This window comes from Myotis lucifugus, unplaced genomic scaffold (genome assembly GCF_000147115.1).
Source record: "Myotis lucifugus unplaced genomic scaffold, Myoluc2.0 scaffold_668, whole genome shotgun sequence".
NCBI lineage: Eukaryota > Metazoa > Chordata > Mammalia > Chiroptera > Vespertilionidae > Myotis > Myotis lucifugus.
Window position 1 is genome coordinate 279,157 of NW_005871716.1, and position 16,350 is coordinate 295,506.

The 16,350-nt window shown below is 41.2% G+C and overlaps 1 protein-coding gene and 1 non-coding gene across 2 annotated transcripts in view; one reads left to right on the top strand and one right to left on the bottom strand.

Moving 5' to 3' along the window:
* LOC102435914 (armadillo repeat-containing protein 4-like) overlaps nucleotides 1-16,350 on the top strand; it is a gene marked incomplete at its 3' end in the record, with an annotated part of 41,974 nt that overhangs the window by 11,656 nt on the left and 13,968 nt on the right. Inside the window, 4 exon segments of the mRNA XM_023746377.1 lie at nucleotides 1,687-1,879; nucleotides 2,481-2,587; nucleotides 2,759-2,895; nucleotides 5,734-5,847. Coding sequence (XP_023602145.1) covers nucleotides 1,687-1,879; nucleotides 2,481-2,587; nucleotides 2,759-2,895; nucleotides 5,734-5,847 — 551 coding nt within the window.
* On the bottom strand, nucleotides 4,764-4,870 carry LOC111823768. The gene has a single exon (XR_002826859.1). It is a non-coding gene; the product is annotated as a U6 spliceosomal RNA (small nuclear RNA).

The window sequence follows — 16,350 nt, forward strand, 5'->3', positions numbered from 1 at the left end:
AGTTTGAACAGGTGGAAAAGACTGTTAGAAGACCTGTAGACTAAGGGAAGCATGCAATTTTGAAAAGAAGCATGCATTTGTGAATACTGAGCACTGGTACACACATAGTTCTAGTGATGATTCTTCTAAGGAGAACAGTATTTCTCTACAAATCAATTCTGAATATATTAATTGAATGCCTCATGGTCAACTAAAAAAAAGAAAGGAATGTCTTGTTCTTTGTCCTATTAGGGAGATGACATATACTGGTGATATTACTATAAAGATAGACATCTCAAAGGGTATAAGAAAGTTCCTAAATTCAGTATATCTGAGAAGTGGACATTGATTCTAATTGAGTTGATTAGAGAAAGCATAATGAAAGAAATACAGTTGAGTGGGCTTCAATGGATTTGTTTGACTTTATGTTTCTTATTATTCCCATCTAATAAAAGAGTAATATGCAAATTAACCATCAGTCTGTCACAAAGATGGTGGCGGCCAAGGAGTTGGAGCAAGCAGGAGGCTTGGGTTGCCCCTGGCGATGGGAGGAAGCCAAGCTTCCTGCCTGCCCTGGCCAGACCTGGGCTCTGCTCAAGGCTACAAAGTTTCAATTATTGAAGATAATAAATCCCAGATACCTGTTGAAAAAAAAAAGAAAAAAAGGACAGGCTGGGAGTTGGGTCACCGGGGGTGCATGGCCAGCCTGAAAATGGCCCTTAGCCCCTCACCCAGTCTGGCCAGGCACCCCATCAGGACCCCCCCCCCACCCTGAAGGGGCTGTGGCCAGCCTGCAAACAGCCATCAGCCCCTCACCCAGGCTGACCAGGCACCCCAGTGGGGACTCCCACCCTGAAGGGGGTGTGGCCAGCCTGAAAATGGCCCTCAGCCCCTCACCCAGGATGGCCAGGCACCCCAGTGGGGACCTCCACCCTGAAAGGGGTGTGGCCAGCCTGAAAACAGCCCTCAGCCCCTCACCCAGGCTGGCCACACCCCCATGGGTTGAGGGTCCCCACTGGGGGGCTTGGCCAGCCTACAGACAGCCATCAGCCCCTCACCCAGGCTGGCCAGGCACCCCAGCGGGGACCCCCACCCTGAGGGGGTGTGGTCAGCCTGAAAACGGCCCTCAGCCCCTCACCCAGGCTTGCCAGGCACCTCAGCAGGACCCCCACCCTGATCCAGGACACCCTGCAGGGAAAACCAGCTGGCCCCCACCCATGCACCTGGCCTCTGTCCTATATAATAAAAGGGTAATATGCAAATTGACCCTAACAGCAGAACGACTGGGAATAACTGGTCACTATGACACACACTGACCACCATGGGGCAGACGCTCAATGCAGGAACTGCTCCCTGGTGGTCAGTGTGCTCCCACATGGGGAGCTCTGCTCAGCCACAAGCCAGGCTGATGGCTGCCAGTACAGCGGTGGTGGTGGGAGCCTCTCCCGCCACCTCAGCAGCGCTAAGGATGTCCGACTGCAGCTTAGGCCTGCTCCCCGCTGGCAAGTGGACATCACCCGAGGGCTCCCGGGCTGCCAGAGGGATGTCTGACTGCCAGCTTAGGCCCGATCCCCCAGGAAGCGGGGGGTCCCAGACTGCGAGAGGGCACAGGCCGGGCTGAGGGACCACCACGAATGCACAAATTTTTGTGCACTGGGCCTCTAGTAGAAGATAAGAGAATAATTTTTATTAATTTACTTTGGTCAGCTAACAGAAATCCGGTAGCAAAAATCCTGGGCTTAGATTATAATACAATGAAAGAAGACTCATCTGTATTAAATATTCTTGATAAATTAACCAAAGACAATGATACTGAAAGTGAGATTAAGATGAAGATTGCCATGCTACTTAAGCAACTGGATGTACACCTCCTCAATCATTCTCTAAAACATATTTCATTGTGAGTATTTTAAAAGATAAAACTCTGAACATTAGTGCAAAAAGTGCTTTCAGAGTTTTAGGGAAAAATAAAGTATGGGAATTATTGCTATTGATTTAACATTCAATTGTATTGGAATAAAATTTTAGTTTATCACATGGATATTTCTAGTTCTAAAAATTAAAATTTGCTCTTAACAGTGCTAAACATTCTAGTGGGGTTTCATCTAATTCTGAAGACATTAAGTGGCCTTAGAATATTTGGAGTCTCTTAATAAGACTCAGATAAATTATTAAATTATAAGGTAAATATTATGTAGAGTTTTCAGGTTTAAAACTTGTTCATTTTTCTAGTGCTTTCTAGTATTTTAGTATTGTCATTAAGAAATAAAATGAATATTTAAGTGAGTATATTTAATGTTGTTCAGTAATTCCTTGATGATTTGACAGTGTTATGACATTATAACATGGCTAAAATTTATTGCAATTTTGTTATTGTTTTATAATTACCTCCAATTTTAATTATAAAAAATATTTCCCTTGACATAATGGAATGTCTTCATGTATATTTTATACAATCTGTTATAAAATATTTTAAATGAACATCTAAACATTTATTTCAGAGAAATACCTTTAAATCCAGCCGCAGTTAAGAACGAGATAGAACTGCTCAAACATTTCTCGGGAAAAGGAGAACAAACAATCTTGGAATCTATCAAATATACCTCAGGTTTACATCTCAGATTCATTTATGTTATATATGTTTTCATAATTATCATTCAAAATGCTTCAATAGCTGCATTGGAATTTAATATTTAAGAAAATGAAAACAATTTAATAATATTTATTTCTGAGCCAACATATTTTACAAAACTCTAAGCTGATTGATAATTGGTTTCAGATTATGAATATTCAAATGGATGTCGAGCCCCACCTTGGAGGCAGATTCTGGGGGAAATTTGTTATGTGCTGGTGAAACCACATGATGTTGAAACTTTGTGCATTACTTGTAGTGAAGAAGGAGTGTTTTTAAATGGTGTAAGTAATTTTTTAAAAACAGAATTGACATTGGTGCTTAGGTTGGTGTCTTGAAGTGCAGACATGTCTCTAGGGTTGAACCCCAGTGAGCATAGAAAATGAAATGCTGTTCTGTGGGATTCCAGCAGATCCTTTTGCTGTGTGTGTTTGCTGTCTCAGAATTAGCCCCAGTGTCCCCATTGCAGGCCAGTCTTCTAAGAAATGGCTTCCAACAGACTCATTCCACTCCATAAAAGAAAAACCTCTTTAACATAATCACAAGTAGTAAAGGAAAGAAAAGTCAAAAAAAGAGCACTGAGATAACACAGAAGCAATAACTGCAGCTTCTGCCCTCAGAGTTGAGGGATAAAGGGAAGAGGAGGAGGGATTGTCAAAATGTGGATGCCTGGAGGTGCCCCATGCAGCTAGGACCCTGATGCCTGGGGAGGGGCTGCTGCCAGGCTGTGCTAGTACCTTAGGGTCTCAGAGGAGGACGCTTGCAGGGCTGAGGCTTAGACTCCTGGAGAGTAGACCCTGCTTGCCTGGGTGAAGGTCCCTTAGGAGCTCAGAGGAGGGTTCCCCACAAAACTTGGACTTACACCTCTGAGGATTGGTCACTTCTAGGCTGTGCTAGTTCCCCCGGAGCTCAGGTGGCCTCCATGACACTGGGACCCAGTCGTCTGAGGAGTGAGTGCTGCCCAGTTAGTGCTGGTCCCTCAGGAGCTCAGAGGATCTTGTCAGAGCAGAGACTCAAACCTTTGAAGATGGTGCCCTGGTAGGCTGATAGTATTTCTCAGGGGGAGGGTGTGAAGAGCCTTGTTCTGGGACTACAGGGAGAAATACTTCTGGAAATTAGAACCAACTGTTGTTACTGGAAGCAACTGCCACTGCCAGGGGCGTGGGACCGTTGCCGGGGTGACTAACAGGAGCAGGCGACAAGTAGAAGGGAGCATGTCTCTTCTCTCACTTCCTGTTGACTGAAGCTAACCTGCCTGGCAAAGGTGAAACACAGTTTTGCAGATTCCCAGCCCGAGTATCACACAGCAGAGTGTGGATAGGTGAGCTTTGAGCTGAGAGCGAAACAGCACATAGCCTTCTGAGTTTTCTAGACTAAAAAACTTTCGAGTCTCATATCTGTTCACTGAATTTAGCTAGAAGGAGCTCAGCTTTCTTCTCTGCAACACCCTGCCCTCAGTGTCTTCAAAGTAGTTTTGGGTCTCACTATAACCGGACAATCAATGGGTCCGTGCTGCCTGTTTCTACTTGAGCCGATTAAGCAGAGACAGGGTTAAATCATATGAGCATTTATTCCAATACTGCTGGTATTATAGGAGAGCAGCAGGTCATCCACAAAAATCTGCTCTGCACCCTACCATAAACCAGCTTATATTGGGTAGAAGGACAAAGATTACATGGGGAAGTAGGCAAAAAGGGCAAATGGGCAGTTTACAGATATGCAAAGGGACTGGGGGGGAGGCAGTCTTCAAAGGGCTGGTTTCTGCAACAAAGTTGTTAATCTTCCCATGATAATAGGCAGCTCCAATTGGGGAGTATGGGCTACATTTCCAGTTGAGCTCCCAGGTCCCCGGTACTTTCTTTAATCAGAACAAAACAATCACGGTTAACAGAGCATGGTTAATATTTCTTACAATTATAGCTGGTTCCCAATATTTTATTTCTGCCCCTGTCACCACCAGGAAATTCTCCAGGGAGGACCCAAATCCCTAGTGGGGCCCCAGCTATTACAGGGGACTGCTTAGAGGGTTGTCACACCTGGGCTTGGGTTGGTGTCCAGTTACTGGTGCTGTGTTCTTGATTACTTGTAGCGCCTTTCCTGACATGCCTTAGGTGCTTTTCTTTTTTTTTTTTCTTTTTTTTCCTTTTTTTTTTTAAATATGGAACGCTTCACGAATTTGCATGTCATCCTTGCGCAGGGGCCATGCTAATCTTCTCTGTATCGTTCCAATTTTAGTATATGTGCTGCCGAAGCGAGCACGAGGTGCTTTTCTTATCAGCATGACAGTTAGCTTATTTCTGCAGTAGAAGAGGGAGATGACCTAAATATAATTTTGCTTTTGTTTTGTTTTGCTACTTTAGAAAAGTGAAATTTCCAATTAAAAAATAAGAAATTAAAAAAGGAATTATTTGTGTTGACTTTCCTGAGTGGGATGAGGAGCCTTTGCTTCTTATTCACAGACCAGTTTATTTGATATGGAAACATCTAAGTATTTTCCTTAGTTTAAAAATGAAACACAAGGAACATGAAACTATTCAGTAATTACAACAAAATGTATAATTCACTACAGTTACATATATATTTGGTTAAGGGAGAATAATGGGGGCAGGAAAGAAGAGAGGGATGAGGGGAAAAAAAGATAAGAAGAGAGACAGAGGCAGAGGGTGGAAGGACAGACAGATGGTTGCATAGAGACATAACCCTAGAAAATAAGCCTAGAGCAACCATGCGACACAGAACAAGAGAGCAGTGTGACAAATAGAAACACAGGCTTTCCTGTGGTGGCATTCTAATCTTGAGGCCTTTTATGACCTCAAAGGCTCTTGAAGTCATAATGTATTTCTCTTTAGAGGAGCCTAGAGGGAAGGAGGTTCTCACTCCCTTGCTGAATAGCAGAGGGCCTGCTGCATATAGGAGGTACGCAGTAAAGGCTTGCTGAAAGAATGAGTGAATAGGTAACAGTACTTTAAGAGGGAAGGGTTTTGCCTTTACATTTCATATATAAAGACTACTGTATGGATCCTTTAGAGAAGAAAAAAAATGTGTACTTGGGTTGTGATGTATTGATCAGTTTCTTATATTGCTATTATATTAAATAATAGCACCAACTTTTTCTCCCACAGGGCAAAACAGATGATGAGGAAATTAACTATGAGAGAAAAGGAGTGATTTATAAAGACCTTGTCACATGTTTAAAAGAAAAATCAGCAAAATTTTCAGAAAATATGTCTAAACAGGTAAGTTTTATAGTCTCTTTTGAACTTTCATAGCATTATATTACTTGATGATAACTTTCTATAGTGTAAAAAGTTAGAGTAAATGTGCCTGTTGTTGGGCACTGCTTTTAATTACTAGAGCGTTTTACACAATAATGTAAAGTAAGAAATATTGTAAGGTAGTACTTTAAGAATGTTTCTCATTTTCTTTAGGTGATAGATACAATATTTCACTTTGTTTTCGTTTTCCCTTTTGAATGCATGACACTAAGAATAAAGGACTCAATCCTGTTAGTGAAGCCTAGATGTTTTGAGTATTTTCATCCCATGATCACTACCTAACTGCATGTGTGGAGAACTGTGCCTCTTGTGTCCTCCATGGTTTTTGAAATAGTGCTGAACAAAGAAAATAAAATGTTGACTAAAGTTGATATGAGTAAGAACGATATGCAAGAAACACTAATATGCTGTACTTAATCTTAAGGCTGATTCTCAAGCTGGTGTCAGTTCAATAGAGTCCCCTGAGATGGTTTCTCAGGCCCATTTTTTCCTAACCTGCCACTTTGGGAGTGCTACCTTTTCTTCCTGGACTGTTCCTGCTCTTGTCATGGCACTTCTCTGTCTTCCTGTGGATTCTTTTTTGTTTTCTAGTGTTTGATCACTTGTTTCCTGGACCCGAGTTTTCCTTTGTTGTTGCTATTTTTGTTATAAAATATATACATAACATGTAAAATTTGCCACTTTAACCATTTTAAATACATTATTCAGTGTCATTAATTGCATTCACAATATTGCACAACCATTACTACTGTCTCTTCCAAATCTTTTTCATCATCCCAAATTAAAACTTGTACCCATTAAGCAATAACTTTCCGGTCCTCCTTCCCTCAGCTCCTGGTAAACTCTAATCTACTTTCTGTGCCTGTGAATTTTTCTGTTTTAGAGATTTCATATAAGTAGATACATACAGTTGTCTTTGTGTTTGGCTTATTTCACTTAGCAGGATGTTTTTGTTTTATGCAGGAAGCTGTCTGCTGAGACCAGATATAGTTTCATTTTTATTTTTTATTGTTGACAGTATTACAGATGTCTCCCATTTCTTCTGCCTTTCCCTGCCCCCGCCCAGCCCCTACCCCACTCCCAGGTCTTCACTACCCTATTGCCTGTGTCCATGGGCTATGCATATCCTATATAATAAAAGGGTAATGTGCAAATAGACTCAACGGCAGAATGACCAGTCACTATGATGTGCACTGACCACCAGGGGGCAGATACTTAATGCAGGAGCTGCCCCCTGGTGGCCAGTGCACTCCCACAGGGGTAGCACCTCTCAGCCAGAAACCGGGCTGATGGCTGGCAAGCACGGTGGCAGTGGCGGGAGCCTCTCCTGCCTCCGCGGCAGTACTAAGGAAGTCCAACAGCCAGGCCTAAGCCATCAGTTGGACATCCCCCAAGGGCTCCCAGACTGCGAAAGGGTACAGGATGGGCTGAGGGACCCGCCCCCGCCGAGTGCACGAATGTGTGCACTGGGCCTCTAGTAAGTATATAAGTTCTTTAGTTTATCTCTCCTCATTACCTCACCCCCACATTGAGGTATGTCAGTCTGTTCTCTGCCTCCATGCTTAGGGGCTTATTTTATTAATCAGTTTTGTTCATTAGATTCCACAAATAAGTGAGATCATGTGATAGTTGTCTTTCTCAGATTGGTTTATTTCACTTAGCATAATACTCTCCAGGTCCATCCATGCTGTCCCAAAGGGTAAGAAATCCCTCTTTTTCACAGTTACATAGTATTCCATTGTGTAGATGTCCCACAGCTTTTTTATCCATTCATCTACTGATGGGCACTTGGGCTGTTTCCAAATCTTAGCTATTGTAAATAATGCTACTATGAACATAGGGATGCATGTATTATTTTTCATAGGTGTTTTGGGGGTTTTAGGATATATTCCCAGAAGTGGGATTGCTGAGTCAAATAGCAGTTCCATTTTTTAATTTTTTGAGGAAACGCCATACTGTTTTCCATAGTGGCTGTACCAATCTAGCATAATGTTTCTAAGGTTCATTCATGTTGTAGAATGTATCAGAAACTTATTTCTTTTCATGACTGAATAATATTCCACTTATGTATATATTACATTTTGTTTATACATCTGTTGATGAATGCTTGGGTTATTTCCACCTTTTGTTTGTGTAAAATGCTATGAATATTGGTGTACAAGTATCTGTTTGAGTACCTGTTTTCAATTCTTTTGAATATATATACCCAGGAGTGAGCTACCAAACTGCTTCTACAGTGGCTGATCCATTTTACATTTCTACTTAGCAATGTATAAGGATTCCAGTTTGTCCACATCCTCACCAACACTCTTATTTTCTCTTTTTTTTTCTGTGTGTGTGTGTTTGTGTGTGTGTGCTTGTGCTTTTGTTATCATTTATGAAACCATTTTGTTATCATTTAAGAAACCATTGCAAAATACAATGTCATAAAGATTTGTTTTTATCTTTTCTTTTAAGAATTTCCTAGTTTTAGCTCTTAAATTGAGGGGTTTGATTCATCTTGAGTTAAGTTTGTATGTGGTATTAGTTGAGTTCCAGTTTTATTCTTTTGCATGTGGATACCCAGTTTTCCCAGCACCATTTGTTGAAAAGATTGTTCTTTCCTCATTGAATGGTCTTGGCATCCTTGTTTAAAATCAATTAATCATAGATGTAAGGGTTTATTTAGGGGTTTTTAATTCTATTCTATTGGTCTATTTGTCTATCCTTAACAGTCCTATATTTTTTTGATTACCATAGCCTTGTAGTAGTTTTGAAATGGGAAAGTGTGAATCCTAAAACTTTGTTCTTATCTTTCAAGACTATTTTGGCTATTTGGAGTCCTTTGACTTTCTATGGGAATTTTAGGCTTGGTTTTATCATTTCTGCAAAAAAACAAAACAAACCAAAACAAAAAACATCTTAATAATATTAAGTCTTTCAATCCATGAACATGGGATGTCTTTACATTTTTTTTTTTCATTTCTTTCAGCAATGTTTTATAATTTTCAATGTACACATCTTTTGCCTCCTTGGTTAAATTTAACCCTAAGTATTTTATTCTTTTTGATGCTATTGTAAATGGAATTGTTTTCTTAATTTTCTTTTTGATTATCTACTACTAATGTATAGAAGCACAACTTATTTTTGAGTGTTAAAATCAGATTTGATTTTTAATGTGAAATTAAAAACGGAATCCTGTAAATTTGCTAAATTCACTTATTAACTCCGTTTTTCAAAAATCTTTCGATAAGTGTAAGTCATCTCTGAGCATAAATAGTCTTACTTCTTCCTTTCCAATTTGGATGTTTTATAAATTTCTTTTTCTTGTCTAATTACTGTGGCTACAACTTTCAGGACTATGTTGAGTACAAGTGATGTAAGCCGGCTCCTTGTCTTCTTCCTGATCTTAGTGGAAAAGCTTCAGACTTTCACCATTAAATATAGTACCTGTGGGCTTTTCATATAGGGCCTTGACCATGTTAAGGAAGTTTTGTTCTGTTCAGTTTTCCTTTTCTTGGTACACCCCGTAAGTTTGGTAGAGCTTCCTGAGTAGCACAGGCACATAAGAGGGAAAAATTGATGGCTAACATGCCTGAAAATATCTTTATTCTTTTCTCTCAGTTGTTTCTATAATGACAGTTTGAAAATAATTTTTACTTAGAATTTTAAAGGCATTTACTTATGTTACCTGGTTGCTTTGCTTTGCCATCTAATAAAGTCTTTAGGATTTTCTCACAGCCCTGATGTTCTGTAATTTTCATGATGTTATGGTTGGTGTCGGTTGTTTGTTTTTTCATTAATGATACATGCATAAAAATCATATGTGCATAAAAAATGGAAAATACTGTTTGTGTTATATCTTTAATCATTGTTTTCCTCTCTGTTCTTTTTTTGAAACGTACTTGTTGGATGTTGGACCTCTGAAATTGATCCTCTGATTATCTTTTCTGTCACCCCTCCCCACCCTTCTATAAATATTCCTTTACTTTATCTTCCAAATATTGCACATATCCTTAAAATTTAAGCTCTCTTATTTTCTTATTTTTAACATTCTGTTTATGGATATTTATTTTTACATAACATATGCTTTTATTTCTCTTGGGTAAAACCTAGGAGTTAAATGGCAAGGTCATATGATAGTTGTATGTTTAACTTTTTAAGTAACTGGAAAACTGCTTTGTAAAGTGGTTGTAATATTGTACATTCACTCTGGTTGTGTATCAGAGTTCCGGTTCTTCCACATAGTCATTATAATTGACATGGTCAGTTCTTTAATTTTAGACATCCTTATAGGTGTATACTGGTACCTCAGTGAGTTTTAATTAACGTGTCTTGAATGCACCCTTTTATATGCTTATTTGCCATTTATATATCTTATAAGCTGAAGTGGCTATTTAGATCTTTTTCATATTTTTATTGGATTGTTTGATTTCTTATTTTTTCATTGCAAGAGATATCTATATATATGCTTGGCTTATGTATTCTGTCAGATATATGATTTATACATATTTTCTCCCAGTTTTTGGTTTATTTCATTTTCCAAATAGGGTCTTTCAAAGAGCAAATGCCCTCAACTTTGATGAAGTCCAACTTATTAATTTTTTATAGTGCTATATCTAATAAAGCTTTGTGTAAACCAATGTCACAAAAATTTTCTTCAGTGTATTCTTCTAGAAGTTTTCAAATGCTCTGTTTTACATTTTAGACCTGCAGTACATTTTCTATTTTATACATGATACTAGTAGCCCGGTGCACGAAATTCGTGCACTGGGGTAGGGGGGGAGAAGGGGCCCCTCAGTCTGGCCTTCACCCTCTCCAATCTGAGACTCCTCAGGGAATGTCCAACTACCTGTTTGTGCCCACACTTTTAACAGATAACAGCCCCATTGTTGTTCCTTTCTTATGCTTAAAACCATTGGAATTAGTAGGTATTCAAAGTGTGTATACATTTTGGGGGGACACCCTGTATATCTCTAGTCAGTGGTGAAAGAAACCAACAGCAGATTTGGAACCCCCAGACAGGGAACCTCGCTCATTCCCCACATGTCTCCCCACTTCACTTTCCACCTTCGTGGGCAGCAGGAGAATCAATGTTTTCTCTCATTAATTCGGAAAAGCACATCCTGAACCCGCTGCCTGGCAGGAGTGCGCTATGCCCCAAGCAAGCAAGGCTCAGTCAGGGCAGCCTTCACTCATGGGTGCTGGCACCCAAAGTGCACATTCCTCCTCTACAGTCGCCCTGACTATCCCACTGTTTCACTGAGAGGACGGAATTCTTCTCTGCCTCTGGGCTCTTGATCTTGAATGCTGACCAAAGGCACCTCAGAGAGGGCTGCCTGCGCCCCCCAGGTGTCTGTCTGCACCTGCTCCTGCCTCAGCACCTGCATTAACCCCCCAGAGGTGATCTTGTAGCTGCACTGGCCTCCGTGGGAACAGGGCATCACCACTCCGCCCTCTCACTGTCATCTCACAGGCACCCACTCTCAGCACCCAGAACACCCAGACACTCTCCAAAGGACGTGAGCGCATCAGAGGGGATGTGTGCACATCCTGTGGGGGTGTTAGGCATGCCGGGTTGATGGAAGTGCGGTGGAGAGGCAGGGGGAACTTGTGCACGCCTTGGTTTGCAACTGTTGCAGGCATGGGAGGGTGACAGTGTGCTGGGGGATGTTCGCACGCCAGGGGGGTATGTGCACACCGGAGGCCTCTGGCTTTGCAGATCCGCAAACCCCCGTGGTGCGGCCAGGAGGACGTCAGTCTGGCCTGCCACCGTGGCTGTCCTGGGATCCTGCACCTTCTGGGCCAGGAGGCGGATCTTGTGCAGTCACTCCTGGGCGCTGATGGCTGCCTCCCCACCATGAAGGGTCACGGATCCGAGTCCCCGGGACTGTGCACAGCCTCAAGGTCTGCCCGCCTGCCCGGCAGGGTCACAGATCCGTGTCTTGGTCCTGTGGACAGCCTCAAGCACTGACCCCCACCCAGCAGGGTCACAGATTCGGGTCCCGGACTGCAGACAGCCTCCCGTGCTGCCCCCCTGCCCACCAGGTCACGGATCCAGGTCCTGGGACCACAGACAGCCTCAAGCACTGCCCCACGCCTGGCAGGGTCACAGATCCGAGTCCCGGACTGCAGACAGCCTCCCGCGGTGCCCCCCGTCTGGCAGGGTCACAGATCTGGGTCCCGGACTGCAGACAGCCTCCCGCGGTGCCCCCTGCCCGGCAGGGTCACAGATCTGGGTCCCGGGACATCAGACAGCCTCAAGCACTGCCGCCCCACCCGCGAGGACATGGATCCAGGTCCCAGACTGCAAATAGCTTCAAGCACTGCCCCCCGCCTGGCAGGGTCACAGATCCTGGTCCCAGACCGCAGACAGCCTTACCTGCTGCCACCTGCCTTCAGTATGCAAATTAGCCGCCATCTTGTTGCTTCAGGGTGGGGGTCAGTCTTGGTGAGGGGCTGAGGGCTGTTTTCAGGCTGGCGGGCGACTGAAGCTCCAAACCTCTCCTTTTTTTTTTTTTTTTTATTCTGGCATTTATTTACCTTCTATGGCTGTCACTGGAGCTGAGAGCTGGCTTTCTCTCTGAGGCTCGGCTGCTGAAAGCAGGTTTCTGGCCTTTGTTTACCTTCTGTATTTGAAACTTTGTTGCGACTCCAGCTCTGAGATCCCAAACTGACTGAAAACAGGTTACTGGGGTTTTGTTTAGCTTCTATATTTGTTACAATGTTTCAAACTGCAAGCTCAGAGGCCAGCAGCGGCAGGCGGGGAACATTGGAGTCCTCCTTCACTGAAGCAAGCAAGCCTCCTGTTAGCTTTAAGCTGCCTGGCTGCCGGCCGCCATCTTGGCTGGCAGTTAATTTGCATATCACCCTGATTAGCCAATGGGAAGGGTAGCGGCCGTACGGCTAATTACCATGTTTCTCTTTTATTAGATAGGATGACTATAGATGAGAGTTCCTTTTCCCCCTTTTGCATGTAGATATATAATTATTTCAGCACATTTATTGAAAAAAACTATCTTTTGTCCACTGAATTACCTTTATACCTTTATCAAAAATTAGTTACCCATATGTATGGGTGTATTTCTGTTCCCCTGTTTTTATTACCAGTATCACACTGTCTTGATTTATTGTAGTTTGTAAGTCTTGAAGTCAGGTTGTGTCAATACTCGAATGTTATTGTTCTTTTTCAAAGTTGTTTGGCTAATCTATATCTTTTGCATGTCCAAAAAGAATATTAAAGTCAGCTGGTCAATTTATTCATAAAAAGCCTGAAGGATTTATGATTGAGGTTGTATTGAATTTGTAGATAAATTTAGGGAGGATTTACATCGTAACAATATTGAAGTTTCTAATCCATGAACACAGTATGTCTTGCCATTTATTTAGGTCTTATTTAATTTCTCTCAGCAATGCTTTGTAACTTGCTGGGCATGGATCTTAAATACCTCTTGTGAAACCTGTCTGTGTTGGGGCTATCATTAATGCTAGTTTTAAAATTTTGATTTCAGATTATTTGTTGCTTCAATATACAAATACACTTGAATTTTGTATGTTGGTTATATATTCTGAAACCTTGCTAAAATTACTAGTTCTAGTATCTGGTTTGTAAATTCCAGAGGATTTTTTATGTAGATGATCATGTTAATCCTCACTTGAGGTTATTTTTCCTATTAATTTTTGGAGAGAGTGGAAGGGAGGGAGGGAGAAGAGGGGAAAGAAAGAAAGAAGGACGCGGGGGTGAGAGAGAGAAAGAAAGGGAGAGAGAACAGAACATCGATTTGAGAGACATATCCATTGATTGCCTCTTGCACACACCCTGACCTGGGCAGAGGATAGAACCTACAACCCAAGTACATGCCCTTGACAGTGTTTGAATCCTCGAACCTTTGGTGTGCTGGCCGATGCTCTAACCATGGAGCACATCAGCCAGGACACCATCCTGTATTTTTCAGATGCTTAAAAAGAATGTGTATTCTGCTGTATTGGGTGGCTTGTTCTATAAATGTGGATTACATCACGTGGTTTTTGGTGATTTTCAGTTCTTCTGTAACCTTGCTGATTTTCTATCAGTTGTTGAGAGAGGGGTGTTGAAGTCCTCCAACTATAATTGTGAATTTGTCTATTTCTCCTTTTACTTCTGTTTTTGTGTTTGAACCTCTGCATATGCATTTAGGAGGGTTAAATCTTTTTGATAGATTGACCATTTCATCATTGTATAAAGTCAATCTCTGTCCTTGGTAATTTTCTTTTTTCTGAAGTTTACTTAATCTTTTGGTAATGTAGCCACTTCTGCTTTCTTTTAACTAATGTTTACATGGTATATTTTTTCTCTCCCTTTACTTCCAAGCTACCTATCCTATATAATAAAAGGGTAATATGCAAATTGACCCTAACAGCAGAATGACAGTTCACTATAACATGCACTAAGGACCAGGGAGCAAACGCTCAACACAGTGTGCTCCCTCAGGGAGAGCTCTGCTCAGCCACAAGCCAAGCCTCTCCACTTCCTCAGCAGCACTAAGGATGTCTGACTGCCAGCTTAGGCCCAATCCCCCAGGGAGTGGGCCTAAGCTGGCAGGGTGGACATCCCCTGAGGAGTTCTGAACTGCGAGAGGGTGCAGGCCATGCTGAGGGAGCCCCCCCCCCCCCAACAAGTGCCTGAATTTTCATGTACCAGGCCTCTAGGATCTTTATATTTGAATTGAGTTTCTTGGAGATAGCATATAAGATGAGTCATTTTTAAAAATCCACTCTGTGAAACTCTAATTGGGGTGTTTAGATCATTTACATTTACTTATTGATATGTTAGGGCTTAAGTCTGCCAGTTTAGTTTGTTTTCTGTTCCCAGTTTTTCTTTGGATTACTTGAATAACTTTTTTTAAAATTTCATTTTGATTTACCCATCCACAGTGTTTTCAGTGTAGCTTGGAAGCAAAGGGAGAGGAAAAATATACCATGTAAACATTAGTTAAAAGAAAGGAGAAGGGGCTACATTACCAAAAGATTAAGGAAACTTCAGAAAAAAGAAAATTACCAAGGACAGAGATTGACTTTATACAATGATGAAATGGTCAATCTATCAAAAAGATTTAACCCTCCTAAATGCATATGCAGAGGTGCAAACACAAAAACAGAAGTAAAAGGAGAAATAGACAAATTCACAATTATAGTTGGAGGACTTCAACACCCCTCTCTCAACAACTGATAGAAAATCAGCAAGGTTACAGAAGAACTGAACATCACCAAAAACCACATGATGTAATCCACATTTATAGAACAAGCCACCCAATACAGCAGAATACACATTCTTTTTAAGCATCTGAAAAATACAGGATGGTGTCCTGGCTGATGTGCTCCATGGTTAGAGCATCGGCCAGCACACCAAAGGTTCGAGGATTCAAACCCTGTCAAGGGCACGTACTTGGGTTGTAGGTTCTATCCTCTGCCCAGGTCAGGGTGTGTGCAAGAGGCAATCAATGGATATGTCTCTCAAATCGATGTTCTGTTCCCTCTCCCTTTCTTTCTCTCTCTCGCCCCCGCCTCCCTCTTTCTTTCTTTCCCCTCTTCTCCCTCCCTCCCTTCCACTCTCTCCAAAAATTAATAGGAAAAATAACCTCAAGTGAGGATTAACATGATCATCTACATAAAAAATCCTCTGGAATTTACAAACCAGATACAAGAACTAGTAACTTTAGCAAGGTTTCAGGATATATAACCAACATACAAAAATCAAATGTATTTGTATATAGAAGCAACAAATAATCAGAAATCAAAATTTTAAAACTAGCATTAATGATAGCCCCAACACAGACAGGTTTCACAAGAGGTATTTAAGATCCATGCCCAGCAAGTTACAAAGCATTGCTGAGAGAAATTAAATAAGACCTAAATAAATGGCAAGACATACTGTGTTCATGAATTAGAAACTTCAATATTGTTACGATGTAAATCCTCCCTAAATTTATCTACAAATTCAATACAACCTCAATCATAAATCCTTCAGGCTTTTTATGAATAAATTGACCAGCTGACTTTAATATTCTTTTTGGACATGCAAAAGATATAGATTAGCCAAACAACTTTGAAAAAGAACAATAACACTGAGTATTGACACAACCTGACTTCAATACTTACAAACTACAATAAATCAAGACAGTGTGATACTGATATAAAAACAGGGGAACAGAAATACACCCACACATATGGGTAACTAATTTTTGATAAAGGTATAAAGGTAATTCAGTGGACAAAAGATAGTTTTTTTCAATAAATGGTGCTGAAATAATTATATATCTACATGCAAAAGGGGGAAAAGGAACTCTCATCTATAGTCATATCATGTATAAAATAGAAAATGTACTGCAGGTCTAAAATGTAAAACAGAGCATTTGAAAATGAAGAAAGTTTTTGTGACATTGGTTTACACAAAGCTTTATTAGATATAACACTATAAAAATTAATAAGTTGGACTTCATCAAAGTT